This window comes from Mauremys mutica, chromosome 1 (genome assembly GCF_020497125.1).
Source record: "Mauremys mutica isolate MM-2020 ecotype Southern chromosome 1, ASM2049712v1, whole genome shotgun sequence".
NCBI classification, from domain to species: domain Eukaryota; kingdom Metazoa; phylum Chordata; order Testudines; family Geoemydidae; genus Mauremys; species Mauremys mutica.
In genome coordinates, this window is record NC_059072.1 from 158,245,609 (window position 1) to 158,259,743 (window position 14,135).

A 14,135-nucleotide genomic window follows, 5' to 3' on the forward strand; every position below is an offset into this window, starting at 1 on the left:
AGTAGGGACAATTGCCAAAGAGTCAGAAAACTTTATTGTAGACTGAAGTTTGAAAGTCAGCAATAAAAGAATTCCGACTTCAGAGAACTTCTGCCACAGAGATCCTACACACTGTTCTTCCTACTCCATGATGCATCTGCTTGGACACACCCACACAAGGCCAGGATAAAGAGTTTATCTGACATGTATGGATCTGACTTGGAGCTGCTGTTCAGGGAGTGATTCAGACTTCTGAAGACTTGACAATTTACACCAATGCATGCCAAACTGCATTAAAGCTTCTAAACAGTAGGAAGCAACAAAGAGTCCAGTGGCACCTTATAGATTAACAGCCGTATTGGAGCATAAGCTTTCGTGGGTGAATACCCACTTTCTCAGACGCATGCTTTCACCCATGAAAGCTTATGCTCCAATACATCTGTTAGTTTATAAGGTGCCACGGGACAGTCTGTTGCTTTTTACAGATCCAGACTAACATGGCTACCCCTCTGATACTAGACAGTAGGTAGATTCCTTCATTCCACATAGTGGCACCTTAAGTCTTTGTAGTCACCAAGTCAGTCATTAGCACCCCAACATGTTTTTGGAAGAGAAAAAGATATCCCAGTGCAAGTGTGTCAGTGACTGACAGGAGAAAACCTGTTTGGCTTCTGCACGGAAATATGCTGACAGAAGTGTTTTAACAGAAACAGGCTTAGAGGTAGTGATGTTGTGTTGTTCTTGTTCTGTGGTTTCAGGGCCTCCATCTAATCAGGGCCATCAGCCCGGTATCTAATAAAATCATTACAATCACTTCTCAAAAAAGTTATAAAAAAAGATTAAGTCTAAAAGTATCCTTGTGACAGGAGCAGACTGAGGCAGCATAATTATTTAGAATAGCTACAAGAATTTCACTTCTGGTGCAATTTGAGACATTAATATCTCAGGCCGAAAGCACTGAGGTTTTAAAAGGTGAGAGACCAACCACAGCCAGCAACTTGAAATGGTCTCAGCAACGTTAACACTTTTTACAAAAACAGGCCCTGGAAAGGCCTAACAAGTTCTCAAATGGAGTGCAGTACTAGAGTACTCTGCCTTTTGCTAGCACCTTCCAGATGATGATCTAAGCATTTTTGACACATTAAAAAGGGTATAGAGAATAAGACTGAGAATATATTATTGCCATTATATAAATCCATGGTATGCCCACATCTCGAATACTGTGTACAGATGTGGTCTCCTCACCTCAAAAAAGATATTCTAGCACTAGAAAAGGTTCAGAAAAGAGCAACTAAAATGATTAGGGGTTTAGAGAGGGTCCCATATGAGGAAAGATTAAAGAGGCTAGGACTCTTCAGTTTGGAAAAGAGAAGACTAAGGGGGGACATGATAGAGGTATATAAAATCATGAGTGATGTTGAGAAAGTGGATAAGGAAAAGTTATTTACTTATTCCCATAATACAAGAACTAGGGGTCACCAAATGAAATTAATAGGCAGCAGGTTTAAAACAAATAAAAGGAAGTTCTTCTTCACGCAGCGCACAGTCAACTTGTGGAACTCCTTACCTGAGGAGGTTGTGAAGGCTAGGACTATAACAATGTTTAAAAGGGGACTGGATAAATTCATGGTGGCTAAGTCCATAAATGGCTATTATCCAGGATGGGTAAGAATGGTGTCCCTAGCCTCTGTTCGTCAGAGGATGGAGATGGATGGCAGGAGAGAGATCACTTGATCATTGCCTGTTAGGTTCACTCCCTCAGGGGCACCTGGCATTGGCCACTGTCGGTAGACAGATACTGGGCTAGATGGACCTTTGGTCTGACCCGGTACGGCCTTTCTTATGTTCTTATTAGACTCTTAGCCCCTCTCCCACTTGATGAGGTGGACCAATAGAATTACCCCCATTTTACAGATGGAGAAACAGTGACAAAGAGGGGAACTGACTTGCCAAGATCACAGCCAAAGCCTAAAACAGAACACACAAGTCCTGGTTCCCAGCCTCACCGTTCTAACAGTTCTCCCCATTTAAAATGGCATTATCAAGAGATCATGCAGTCAAGCGGAGCTACTGAGCTAAAAATTTGTGCTGAAAAGCTGCCGGAGCATAATGTCTCTGAGTTGCTAAGAGACAATCCTTCTCGTATTGTTTTTGTATTTTTCTTCGCTTTTTAGTTTACATTACTAGAGAGATTTGCATGAAGATAAAAACCTGTTTCTTAAGAACTCATCAGCATATTTTGCCCCACCTGACACAATAAACTCACCCATTCACAACTGTTTAACTGGCAGTTTGTGAAAGCTATTGTCCAAAAACCAAAGAAGGTTTATTTATGTACCTCCATTTGGCACCCTCTGCGGTGGCATCTGGGTGCTCTAACAACTATTAACGCGTACATTGCTGGTGGGGAAAAGGCAGCAGGCAGGCAGCAGGTCTGGACTACATTGGAGGCTTACATTGGTGTAACTACGGCGCTCATGGGGTGTGAAAAATCCACACTCCCTGAGCAAAGTAGTTATACCACCCTAACACCCACCCCCAACCCTCCAATGGAGACTGTGCTACATCAGCGGGAGAGCTTGGTGTAAGAGCATCTTCATTAAAGCGCTACAGCGGTGCAGCTGCACCAATGCAGCCTTTTATGTGTAGACAGGCCCCGATTCCCTGAGAGAGTTCTTGGTTTTGTGTACGAAATCAGCACTAACCTAAAAAGTGCAGCAGCAGAAGAGTGAAACGTAGGATGCACTGAAACACTATTTGGAAACTATTCCAAGTTTGTCCTGAAGTGTCACTGCTCTTTAAGGCTACTATTCACACAGTATGACTGCTTCAACCCGTGGAGCTCCGGTATAGAAGAGCCTCTGTTCTGATCCCGATGTAATATAGAAACAGTAGCTTTCCATTCTTTGCCTGACCTAGTGTCCATATACCCACTGCATGGACTCAATTTTTTGCTGTCATTCCTTATATTTGTTGTAGATTGTCTCTTGCTTTCCTCCCTCCACTCAGCATCTTGGTCGCCTGTTTTGTTACCTTTGGAAAGAGGTGTTTGTTTGTTTTTTAAAGGTCTAGATTTTTTTTTAATGGGTTGGGTAACTATCCTTGATCAGATGGTAAAAACAGGCTGGCTTGGTATGTTTGGCAGGAGACAAAGCGTTGGTGATTCAGTAGTAGGCGCTCTTCGAAATCAATAGCGAACTAAAGTCCTCAGTGTGGCCAGACAGGGTATTGTTCTACTGAAAGCGATGCTTTCAGAAGAGACAAAACAAAAGTCTTGACCACTTGTAAGCTCAAAGGTCCCATGCCTTTTAATATAAGAGTGGGGGTATAATTGGATCATTGCATTCTGCCTCCCTAAAAGCCTGTGACCATTTCAGTTCTTCATATTTTATCTTTAATCATGTGTTGTGCTCTGTTAAATTGCTACCACATCCCACCACAGAAGTGGCTACATTTTGGTGGTAGGTGAAGTGACACAGTCCCTATAGGTAGAGAGTTTTGCAAAGCAGTTTAAGGCCTGAAAAAACCCCCAAACAGCATTAACTATGATCCAAAGGGACCCAAGAGCCATTCCTGCCTGCTACTAAGAGTCCAACTAACACATTTCCATCAGCATGCAGGCAGGCAAAGACAGTCACCAAAGCAGAATGCTGTCCCACAGCCCGCGCTTCGCCCATCCACGTCTCCATTTGCTTCCCGTTCCTTACCTGACCCTCTTCTGTCCGAGAGGCATCATTCCCCAGCAGCGGTTCCGCGGGAGGCGTCTGGATGGTGACCGATTTCTCTGACCTACTGCCATCTTTACTTCGTGGCGATTTGTGCCTGTCCCGACTCCTTTCCCGTAAATAAAGGCAAGAGGAGAAGAAGATTACAGGACCCATTCACCAGAAGACATCACAGACTCAGCCCTCCCAGTGAGATCTACCCACTTTCATTAACCGCCTGTAAATCGAGAAGTGCCCTAGCCTCTTGACAGTTACCTTTGCAATACAACCTTCCACAACAAACTCCATCTGCTATAACTCCAAGAAGGTTGGGAGCCAACAGAGATCCCACTTCTGCAGATGGTTTCTGGCAATAGGATTGTAGAGGACTCACTCCACCGAGGAGCCTGCACCTGCCCGTACAACGTGACCCTCTTTCCAAACTTTAAAGGACAGCCTGATTCCTGGTGCCATCTCACATGCCAGTCCCACAGGGCACGGCACATTATTTCAGTGCTCACAGAGAGCTCAGAGCTGTATAGGACAGTCCCTGGCCTAGAAGACTTAAATCAGAAACTTTGTACCTACTTCTTCCCTTCTCAATCCCTGGTCCCAAACACCTCCTACCCCAGCAACATCAGAAGAGGCCTGGAGAAAGGGACACTCTCCCACATGTATCCTCAGTGTAAACTCAGGGAGGACTCCCTCTCCCCAAAGGATTTCAGTGGGAGATGGGGGCTGGGGGGAGACGGGGGTCAGCAATCAAGCTGCCTCAAGGGGGCTGAGGTAATACTCAAGGGAGCACTGACAGCAATATTTAGACTAAGATCTTCAGGACAGGGAATGTCTGGGTCCATACGGCACCTAGCACAGTGGGGCCCTGATCTCAGATGGAGCCTGCTAGGGGCTGCCATAATATAAAAAGAATTAATACATAGCGAGTCCCCAGACGGGAGGACTGACCAGCTTTTTTAAACAGATGCTTGCTGTTCCTCCTCCTTTTTTCCCACTCCTGTTTGTCTTCCTCGGCTAGGGGCAAAGTTTCTCTCCCCCTCAGCTGCCATGTTAATACCTTTTGTGGGTAATTCAGGTGTTTAGAAAAACAGCTAAAAATAGGCAAAGTTTATAAATAATATGAAAGCCACAGGCAAACTTTGCCTATTTTTAGCTGTTTTTCTAAACACCTGAATTACCCACAAAAGGTATTAACATGGCAGCTGAGGGGGAGAGAAACTTTGCCCCTAGCCGAGGAAGACAAACAGGAGTGGAAAAAAGGAGGAGGAACAGCAAGCATCTGTTTAAAAAGCTGGTCAGTCCTCCCGTCTGGGGACTCTATCCAGCCCTCTCAGTTAATGACTGAACTAACCAATCTTTTTCCATCTCCACCTTCTGTGGCCCTATTTCTAGTGTCCTGAGAGAGAGAAAGTCACCCCACACTTTGCCTCCTTTAGAGCCACAGTGTTTTGGTCCGCAAGGGGCTTCAGCATGATCTATGGAAGAGGTCATGACATTGTGACACTGCCCAGCCTAAGGACTAATTTCTTAATAACGGTTTCCATACCCTTGTCTGTGGGCTTTTTTGGAGTGACCTGAGTAGTGGGAATATCCCGAGTATGTCGATTCGGTATCCATGGCAGCAGACGCCTGCCCCCCGCTGGGAGGGGCACTGATCGCCTTCCTTAGAGGGTGAGCAGCTGTTGCTACTGAGGTGGGGTCCTCAGAGAAAGTACTTTCCTGGATACTCTCGGCGTCCCAATCATGAGTAGCTCCAAAACATCAGGCAGCCAATGACTTTCCACCTAAAGAAACTCTAAGGAGGGAAGAGCAGGTGCCTTAATCTTCAATACCAACCTAGGAAAAAAGAAACAGATGGGCGTACAACACCGATACTCTACTAAGCAAAGCAGCCACGTGCTTACCGTGGTAGGCCTCGTCCTCCTTCCCGTCGCATCTATCAACATTTGTCACACCTGGTCTAAGCATGTAAGCTCTTGGGGACAGATACCACATCTTTTTTGTTCCGTCCATATACTTGTGGAGTAATAAATTATAAAATAAACAGCTCCTGCTAGACACAACGCAGCCCCGTTTATCTCAAAGTCTCCAGAGGACAGCAGAATCTTTGGATAAACAGAGGGGTCTGGTGAGGGAAAGGCAACACAGCCCATGCCTGCAGCACAGTAGATTTCTGTAACTCACTACTGGAAAATGCATAAAGATACACTGGGTTTGAGTCTCCACCACCATCTTGCCCTGTCTGTCATTTACACCTGTGCAAAGTAGATATAAAAATGTTACCGAGTCAGGATGATAACATTTCACACTCACATTGCACAGGTATATGTCAGCGCACAAGGGGCAAGGCAAAAGAGAATCAGACCCACCGTGCCTGAACCTGTATCGTTTCCATAACTACAAGGTGTGTCCATTTTATTAGCATTACTAACTATAAAATACCATAGATTACAAGGTCCCCTCTCACTTACCATCTACATGCTACTTGGGCTTTGAAGTGCAGCTTTTTAAAAGTCATAGGAGTCAGGATAGAGACTATTAGATCATATTTACTTTACACACACCCTGGATTTGTGCAGCATTCGTTTCCTGGAGTATATTTTGTAGGGCCTTCTGGTGTGTGACATCTTTGTAACAAGGAGGAAAGGGAACATGTTTTGGAAAGAACAAGATATTGGAATAACAATCAAACATGTCCGATAGCAAAGGACTGGTAGACACTAACCCCTTTCATTCTGGGGAACCCAAATTCACACTTTGGATTAGGTTACAAGTTAAATTGATTAGTGGAGAAAGGAGCGATTTGCCAGTTTTCGCGATGCACACAAACAGGGCTGTCACTACCACAGATCCCCAGACTCTAGAACAGTAGGTGGCAGCACTGCAGCTCAAGACAGCAGGCCCTTGGCAGAGCTTGGTGCTTGGCATGAGGAAGGAGGGAGCAATCTTATACATTTCCTGCCCAGGCTATTCCTGCCTCTCATCAGTGTCGTGGCCTTTACTTTCATTGGTGTAACATTTATTTACAAGTTCTAAAACGAGAGAGTTTGCTTTCATTAAATCCTTCAATTATTTTCTGCTCTCAGCAATTTTCAAACCTCTTGCAAGAACTCTTCAACCTCCTTCAAAAAGAGCAAGAGTTGGCTTTTTAACTCATCTGGGCTAATCTTTTTAACACCTCATGTGCTAATTAGTATGTAAGTGTATAGCACACTCATTACAGTGTATAAAGTGTACAGAACAAAGAACAAAATGCTGGCCCCATGGAGTTCAGTCTGATGGAACAAACGGGGACATTATTACAAAATGTTACGTAGATGGTGGGAGCTGCAAGGCCTTTGTCAAATAGGTGGGCGCTTGCAGGAGTTATTTGAATGGAAAGGGCATTGGCTGTGTGCATGTTAATCGGGAGGTTGTTGCAGTTATAAGGCAGGAAGGTCTCCTAATGAAAGGAGGCATGAAGCTGGGTGGGATGCAGGAGGGTAGAGACCTAGGCAAGGCAGAACCATGCAGAGATCTGAAAGCAAGCAGGAGAGGCTTGAAGTGTAGCCAAGAGATCGGAAGCTAGTGCAGATGTGTGTGCAAGGATGGCAGTGAGAAGAATGCACCCTTAGCAGAACATGATCAATAGAAACCATCTGCAGCCATAATCTGCAATTCCCGTAAATCAGCAAGACTCGCATGCAATCGAGGAGGAACATCCTGAATTAGACAGAAGTTGCAAGTAAGTCATTAGCTATTCTTTGAGGACAGCTATCCTCTCCACTAACACATGTACCCCTACGATGGGAATAGCAAAGTGGGGAGGAGAGGAGGGCTGTGTGTATATCCATGGAGCGGTAACCACCCCTAGTATAGAAATTACACTAGCTTCTACTATAGAGACTAACACTCTTACCTCTCAGAGGTTCTCCATGCACTTTGCAAACATACATTAAGTCTCACAGCCTCCCTGGATGGTTGGTATTATCCCCATTTTACAAATGGAGAAACTAAGGTATAGAGGGCAAGTGGCTTGCACAAAGATCACACAGCAACTCAGTGGCAGAGCCAAGAACAGGAGTATAATTCCCCACCCACTCCTCTAAGTACAACCCTAAGGAAGAAACCAGTGCTGGGACATATCAATTCCTTGTGTGTTAGCAGTGGAGCTTCTATTGAGGGAATGGCAGCAGAGACACAACACATTGCGTACTGCTTTACAGGCACGAGCATCTTTGTTGAGAGTCAACATAGCATTTCAGCATTTCTCCGACACTACAGAGAAAGTACCCAGGCTTTCCCCACATGAATCAAGAGCAGGCAGTTCCCATTCTGAGGTGGGGAGAGGTGACACAAACAGCGGCAGCTCCAGGCACCAGCGCTCCAAGCGCGTACCTGGGGCAGCAAGCCACAGGGGGCGCCCTGCCGGTCCCTGTCAGGGCGGCAGTCAGGCAGCCTTCGGCGGCTTGCCTGCGGGAGGTCTTCCGGCAGGTACTCCGAAGCCGCAGGACCAGCGGACCTCCCGCAGGCAAGCCACCGAAGGCTGCCTGACTGCCGTGCTTGGAGCAGCAAAAAAGCTAGAGCCGCCCCTGGACACAAGGGATCAAGCGGAGAACATGAACCCTATATCAGGAAGTATTTTCATTAGGCCAACACAGAAACACCAGGGCAGGTAGGCAGGCAGGCAGGCACGTGTGTGTGTGTAAACAAAGCATGGTTTTGATGCAGCTCCACAAAAAGTCAACAAGAGGCCCCCCAAAAGCCAACCCTCTTGGATCAGTCACCACCAACAGCAATACCCTTAACGCGAGAGTTCTGCAACACCTCACAGCCTTGGCCACACGACACTGACGGTTAAACAGAGCGCTCTGCCAAGGCTGCAGCAGAGCTGCTGTGAATGGGCACTATATCCCTTTGAATTCAGTTGGGAAAGAGACACCACTGCCAGCTAAGGGCACCCAAACTTTGGGCAACCAAAGGCTGCACTGGCAACTTTCCAGAAGCCTGAAGACCATACCCAATTTGAGCAACATGGAGCAACACCACAGGCAACCTCCTTTGGAAGACTGCAGCGACCACAATCCTACAATGCTCCACCGACATGGAGCGTACACACCCTATACCCAGGTCAGACACGGAAAGGGGTGTGGTACGTAGCCCACAGCAGGAAATGGCTACACCCAGCTGGGAGAAACTCCCAAGAACTGCCAGCGGGGGTGAGAGAAAGGAAAAAAGAAGATCCTCAGGGAAGGCTCATTAGGTTGGGGAGCCATAAGAAGACAGTAGTCCTCGACTGGCAGGCCCAGAAAGTAACGTGAAGACTCCTACAATTAACATTCTGCACAGAGCGGACATGAGTGCAGTGCCTAGCACAATGGGACCGAACCTGGTTGTGGCCTATAGATGCTATCACAATAAAAGTAACAAATCTCCTCATGGCCCTAGGACATGGGCAACTGTACTGTACAGAAGCCTTATCTATTCACAAGCTTGCACCAGTTTAAACGCCAATCTAAGTTAAACTGGTTCAACTTTGTTTAGACAAGGCCATCATCTTGTGTGACTACTCAAGGCTGCCCTGATTCGGACACTTTGGACTAGCGCTGAAGGAAGCCGTTTTGGGCACCAGTGTGTGGTGAGGCAGGGCTTGGGTAGGACTTTGACTGTGTTCGTCCTTTTTGCAGCCCATAAGGGAGTTGTAAACTTCATCCAGCTGCTGAGCACATGGGGACACAGAGCCCTGCTATGCTCCCAAAGGGAAGGTGGCTATGCTGGCAAGAAGAGCACTAGCCCTTCACATTAAGATAAATCACTGCATCTCAGATAAGATAGTCTCCACAGCGTACAACAGAAATCTCTGTAATTGAGGTTGCTAAGTAACTCATTGTAACTCCCTAGTTTCAAATGCTCATAAACCTCTCATAAAATTTTCTTCTTTTGGAATGGCCATTTTCCTTGCTTAGGGCCCAAGCCTGCTGCCAGTGAAGTCAGTCTGGTCATTGATTTCGAGAGCAAGGCCCTGGCTCAAGGCAATTACCAAAAAAAAAAAAAAAAAAAGTTGAGTTGAGTTGGTTGCATTCAGCCCTTTGATTTACAAATGTGAACAGAAATACCCAGCCTTCTGTGCTACCCCATCAGTTTCCTCACCGTTTCAAGGTTTGCTCATGCAGTGCTTGGGAAGATAACTAGATCAGCTCAGGTTTGAAGTTTCAAATTTAGTAAGGAATTAATTTTTATGCAGGTTTAGAACTTTTACTGAATTAGAATTTGGCAGTTAGTTTGTGAAGTTACGTGCATTTGAAAATGCCATCCGGAGCATAAGCAGCAGAAAGCATCCACAAGTACACACATGTTCAGTTAAGTGTGCAGTTGGCCTTGATATTTAAATGGCACCAACTGTCTATTGGCCAATGGAGGCCCGTAAGCTGGCAAACAAGGGAAATTTCTCCCAATTTAATTTAGTAAAGACTTGGAAATTAAATACAAAAACCTAAAAGCTGTGTTAAGGCAATGTTAGGATTGCACAGTCAGAGACCGAGAGTCAGGAAACTTACAAGTTAAAAGTTCCTACAGCAGCATTTAACTTGGCTGCACAATATATCTGTGGTATTTTCCTAAAGTGTAAAAGTCATGTCGTTTAATATATTAAATTACACACCTAAGAACAAATAGAAAGAGCCAGATATGAGCAACGTCACCAAATTAATGTTGCAAGAATGTTAACTTCAGCATTTCCTGACTCAAGCCCCAATCCAGAAATCAGATCCACTAGGGCAGATCCAATTGTAGGACATGAATCCAATTGTAGGACTGGGAACTTTCAATTTAAGTGCGCAACCTACATTACATACTTTTTTTGCACTTGAGTTTGTGGCACGTTTCAGTTTTCACTCTGGCAGTTACTTTTTTATTTTAAATATACAAGTTAAGGTCTTCACATTAAATGGCATGGATATTTCTACAGGAGGATTGTTTTAATTGGTTTTAAATAGGTAATACAAACATATGGGTGAATCATTTGAACATGTATTACAGGTCCAAAAAACGCAGCAGTTCTGTTTGCTTTGTAACAAACAGAAGTGTTTGTCAAGCAAAAAATTTGAGTTACAGCCCACGCCATGTGCAGCCACTAGTCTGCGCCCTGAAAAGCTCCTACTGGGCTTTCTTTAGGGCCCCCACAAGCTACTTGTCAGCAGCAGAGCTTCATTGTGACTCCTTCTCCAGCCCCAAGGCTACAGCAGCCTTCCCCACATTTTGGAAGCCGAGTCTGTACCTCTTAGTTTGTACTCCTTCTATACCCTCCACAAACCTAATCTTTTGCGGGACCGGGGGGGGGGGGGGCACAACCGACACTTTAGGAAACATTGGTCTTCATTATATGATATATGCTTTCATGAGCAGTGACATAGTGAACAACGTTGACATTTAATGTGTCTTGGCCTGAGTAAGCATTTTTTGAAATGAACAGGGCAGTTCAACCTTGGAGCCATTGTTTCAGGCCCTCGGCAAATTCAGGCATACTAATCTGCATTGGTTATACCAAGGTCACATTTTCAAGGTTCTCTCTGAAACTGTAACAGCTGGACTTTTGTGGGTTCTTCTAAATGAAAGCTGAGACTCTGGAGAACAACTGAGAGTCTGTCTGTACCCCCCAGAGGGGCTGTTCCACCCTTTAGGACCCTTTGTGCCACTTGCACTTCAACTACAGGGAGGTGGAATGGCCAGTGGATCTACAGTCCCAAACCCAAATCCCTACTGGGCAATCCAGTTGGGCTTCACAACATGCATCTCTTTGCAGGGGCTCCACATCCTTTGGGAACAATTGCACTGGCTTTGCAACGCCCTCAATAACCACGGGGGAAGGAGCAGGATTTACTCCAAAGAGAAGAGTGAACTCCCTCTATTTATCTCAATGGGACAGTAAACCTGAAGTGACAGTAAGCAATTTATTTCAAAAACTTTACCACCGTGACAGTAGCACCCTGTTGGATCTTTCCTCTTCTGCTGGGAGCACTAGATACCCATGGTACCAGCAGCCACTAACATTTTAATCATTCTTTCATGCAAACACTGCTCTGATCAGGGTCAGATGTTATGGTGCTTAGATTGCCAGTGGTTATCTGGAGCCCTAACTGCACTACCTTCCCTCCAGTGGTGGAGTTGAAAGGACAGTTGCAAACATGGAAATTTAGAAGCAGTATCCTAACTGAGACACAGTCTGTATATCTGCTTAGCTTTCATTCTCCTGGCTGATAGCCATCAGCCGTTAGCTACCTCTCTGTGCGGCTGAACATGAGCTGGAAATCCTTCCAGAATTTTGACTTGCGAGGAGTTTTTTTTAAATGGGAGGTTTTCTGTAACTCTATTCACCATTTATTTTTAAGATTAACCAGTTAAATTACTATAGGACCAATACTGGTCCAAGCTTTGCAGCCAATTATATATTCAAACCCCAAAAGGGGTAAAAAGCCAAGCCTGTTTAAAATCAAATTCTTAAGAGGTTAAATACTCGCCAACTATGAGGCAAGAATTACTAACCTGAACACAATTCTTCTCCTGCTAATCAAAACTATTTCCTCAACTGATATTCTAACGCTATGTACAATTGTTAGTTCTGCCTCCCTAGACTAAGAAAGCTGATGCCCTGTCCCTTGCACCTTCAGGAAACATGTCGCTAAAGAGCCCAGCTTTTGAAGCAGGAATGTTATTTTGAACCATTAAGTAACATTCTAAACAAGGAAATTAAGTCTTTTTTTTTTAAGTGGCCATTCAAAGTTTGCAATTGTTATAACAAATTGGCAAAAGTAATAACTTTGTCTTCTGTATGGACACAATCACCACCTATATTGCTAAAAACTAAAGGGAGTGTCCCCTGCAGGCTAAGTGCAGGCCTGTGCTTTTGGAGCAGAAGGATCTCAGGTTTATCTCCATCACCGAAAGGTTGTAAATTGCCATGGTCTAAACTTAACAGCCAGCCATGCAGACCTGTGTAGCCATGAATTGTCATATTAGTCCAACTGATCAAACTAACTTCTGTATAACTAGATCACATTATGCTTTACTAGCTTTTTTGTCTTACCCACCTACCCACAGTTGCCCAAACAAACTTGGGATTTAAACAACTTGATTTACATCATCCAGGGAATTAGATAGATTTGCAGAGCACTGAACTCAGTTTTAATTCACTTATTTGTTTACTAATCAATTAGTAATTTGCCCCAAACACAGGGCTTTAAAATTTCACTTGCCATTGGTGAGGGGGAAGCTTTCCCTGGCAACCCTGCACAGGGCAGTGTTGCCTTCCCAGGTCATCAGGCAAGCCTCAGTGTGCCTAAGCTGCTGCTCATAGCTCTGCCTGAAATTAGCAAGATTCCAGTTATGTGCAGGCACTGCTGTTATTCAGGGCTCTGTGGGCAGCAATGCCAAATGACAAGACTCTGGTCCAGGTCATGCTGCTGCATGGGAAAGCTCTGAGCAGCAAAGGCAGAAGACCTAGAAAACAGAGGCTCGGGCAAGCCATGCAGCAGCCAGGAGGCTTAAGGTCCACACCTTAAGGAGGAGGAGGAGGAGGAGGAGAAGTGTCAAAAAGCTCTTTCTCCCTTCCAGCAGGAGCGCGGAGTGCCCAAATGGATCAAGCACCTACTAGCCAGGAGCTGCAACCGAAGTACACGCTCGCTGGTAGCGGAGACTTACAGAAGCCCGGTTACTGCGTCCCCCTCCCTGGTTTAACAGAGGTAGCGAGATGCCTGCCAGCGTGAGCCCAGGGGCCACCCAGCCTTGAGCACAGCTGCAGCCCAGCAGCCAAGAGCCATCCTCCATGCCGGGCGGCACCCGCTGGGAGCGGGGACTGGCACAGAGCTCGCCAGGCGCGAACCCCCTCCCGGGTTAGCCCCTGCTGGGGCCGAGGGCTGGACAGGCCCGGCAGGGCGATGCGGGGGCTGCCGGGGAAGGGGTGGCACCGCCTCAGCCCCCTGGGGCTGCCTGCCTGCCCCGCGGAGGAGGCAGAGGGGCGCGAGCCGCAGCAGGACCCCAGCCCCCCGGGGGCGGGGATCTGGGGCCAGCCCGGGGAGGCAGGAGCAGCCCCGGGGGTGCTGGGCGCCTGCAGGGCAGAGCCCCGGGAGAGCCCCAGCCCCGGGCAGGGGGAGCCGGGCCGCCCGCACCCACCTCTCGCGGCCGCTCCATGCTGCTCCTGCTACCAGCCCCGCTGCTGCAGTTACTAGCGCCGCCGCTTTCCGCTTCCTGTGCCCGGCGCCGCCCCGCCCCACCGCAGGGACCAGCCGCCCGACAGTCCGCCTGCCGGGACCGCCCACAGCCCCCCCGAGGCCCCGCCTGGTGGGACCGTCCCTGGCTGCTCCCCCAGTTCCCACTGGGACCTGCCCCAGGGCTGCTGGAACAATTTGTATAGGGGCGGTGGTGAGAGCCATTGAATCCAACTGTAGACTCTGTATTTTAATG

At 46.7% G+C, this 14,135-nt stretch overlaps 1 protein-coding gene across 2 annotated transcripts in view; it reads right to left on the reverse strand.

Moving 5' to 3' along the window:
- The window catches only part of VANGL1 (VANGL planar cell polarity protein 1), a 55,107-nt gene extending 41,186 nt beyond the window's left edge, over positions 1-13,921 (reverse strand). Inside the window, exons 1-3 of one of the 2 annotated variants that reach the window (XM_045001205.1) lie at positions 13,845-13,921; positions 5,245-5,493; positions 3,687-3,813 (exon numbers count right to left, since the gene is read on the reverse strand). In XM_045001205.1, coding sequence (XP_044857140.1) covers positions 3,687-3,813; positions 5,245-5,315 — 198 coding nt within the window. In that variant the 5' untranslated portion in view covers positions 5,316-5,493; positions 13,845-13,921. Of the gene's footprint in view, positions 1-3,686; positions 3,814-5,244; positions 5,535-13,844 lie in introns of both variants that reach the window. The other variant, XM_045001204.1, reaches the window with a different exon arrangement.
- Between the last annotated feature and the right edge of the window lie 214 nt (positions 13,922-14,135).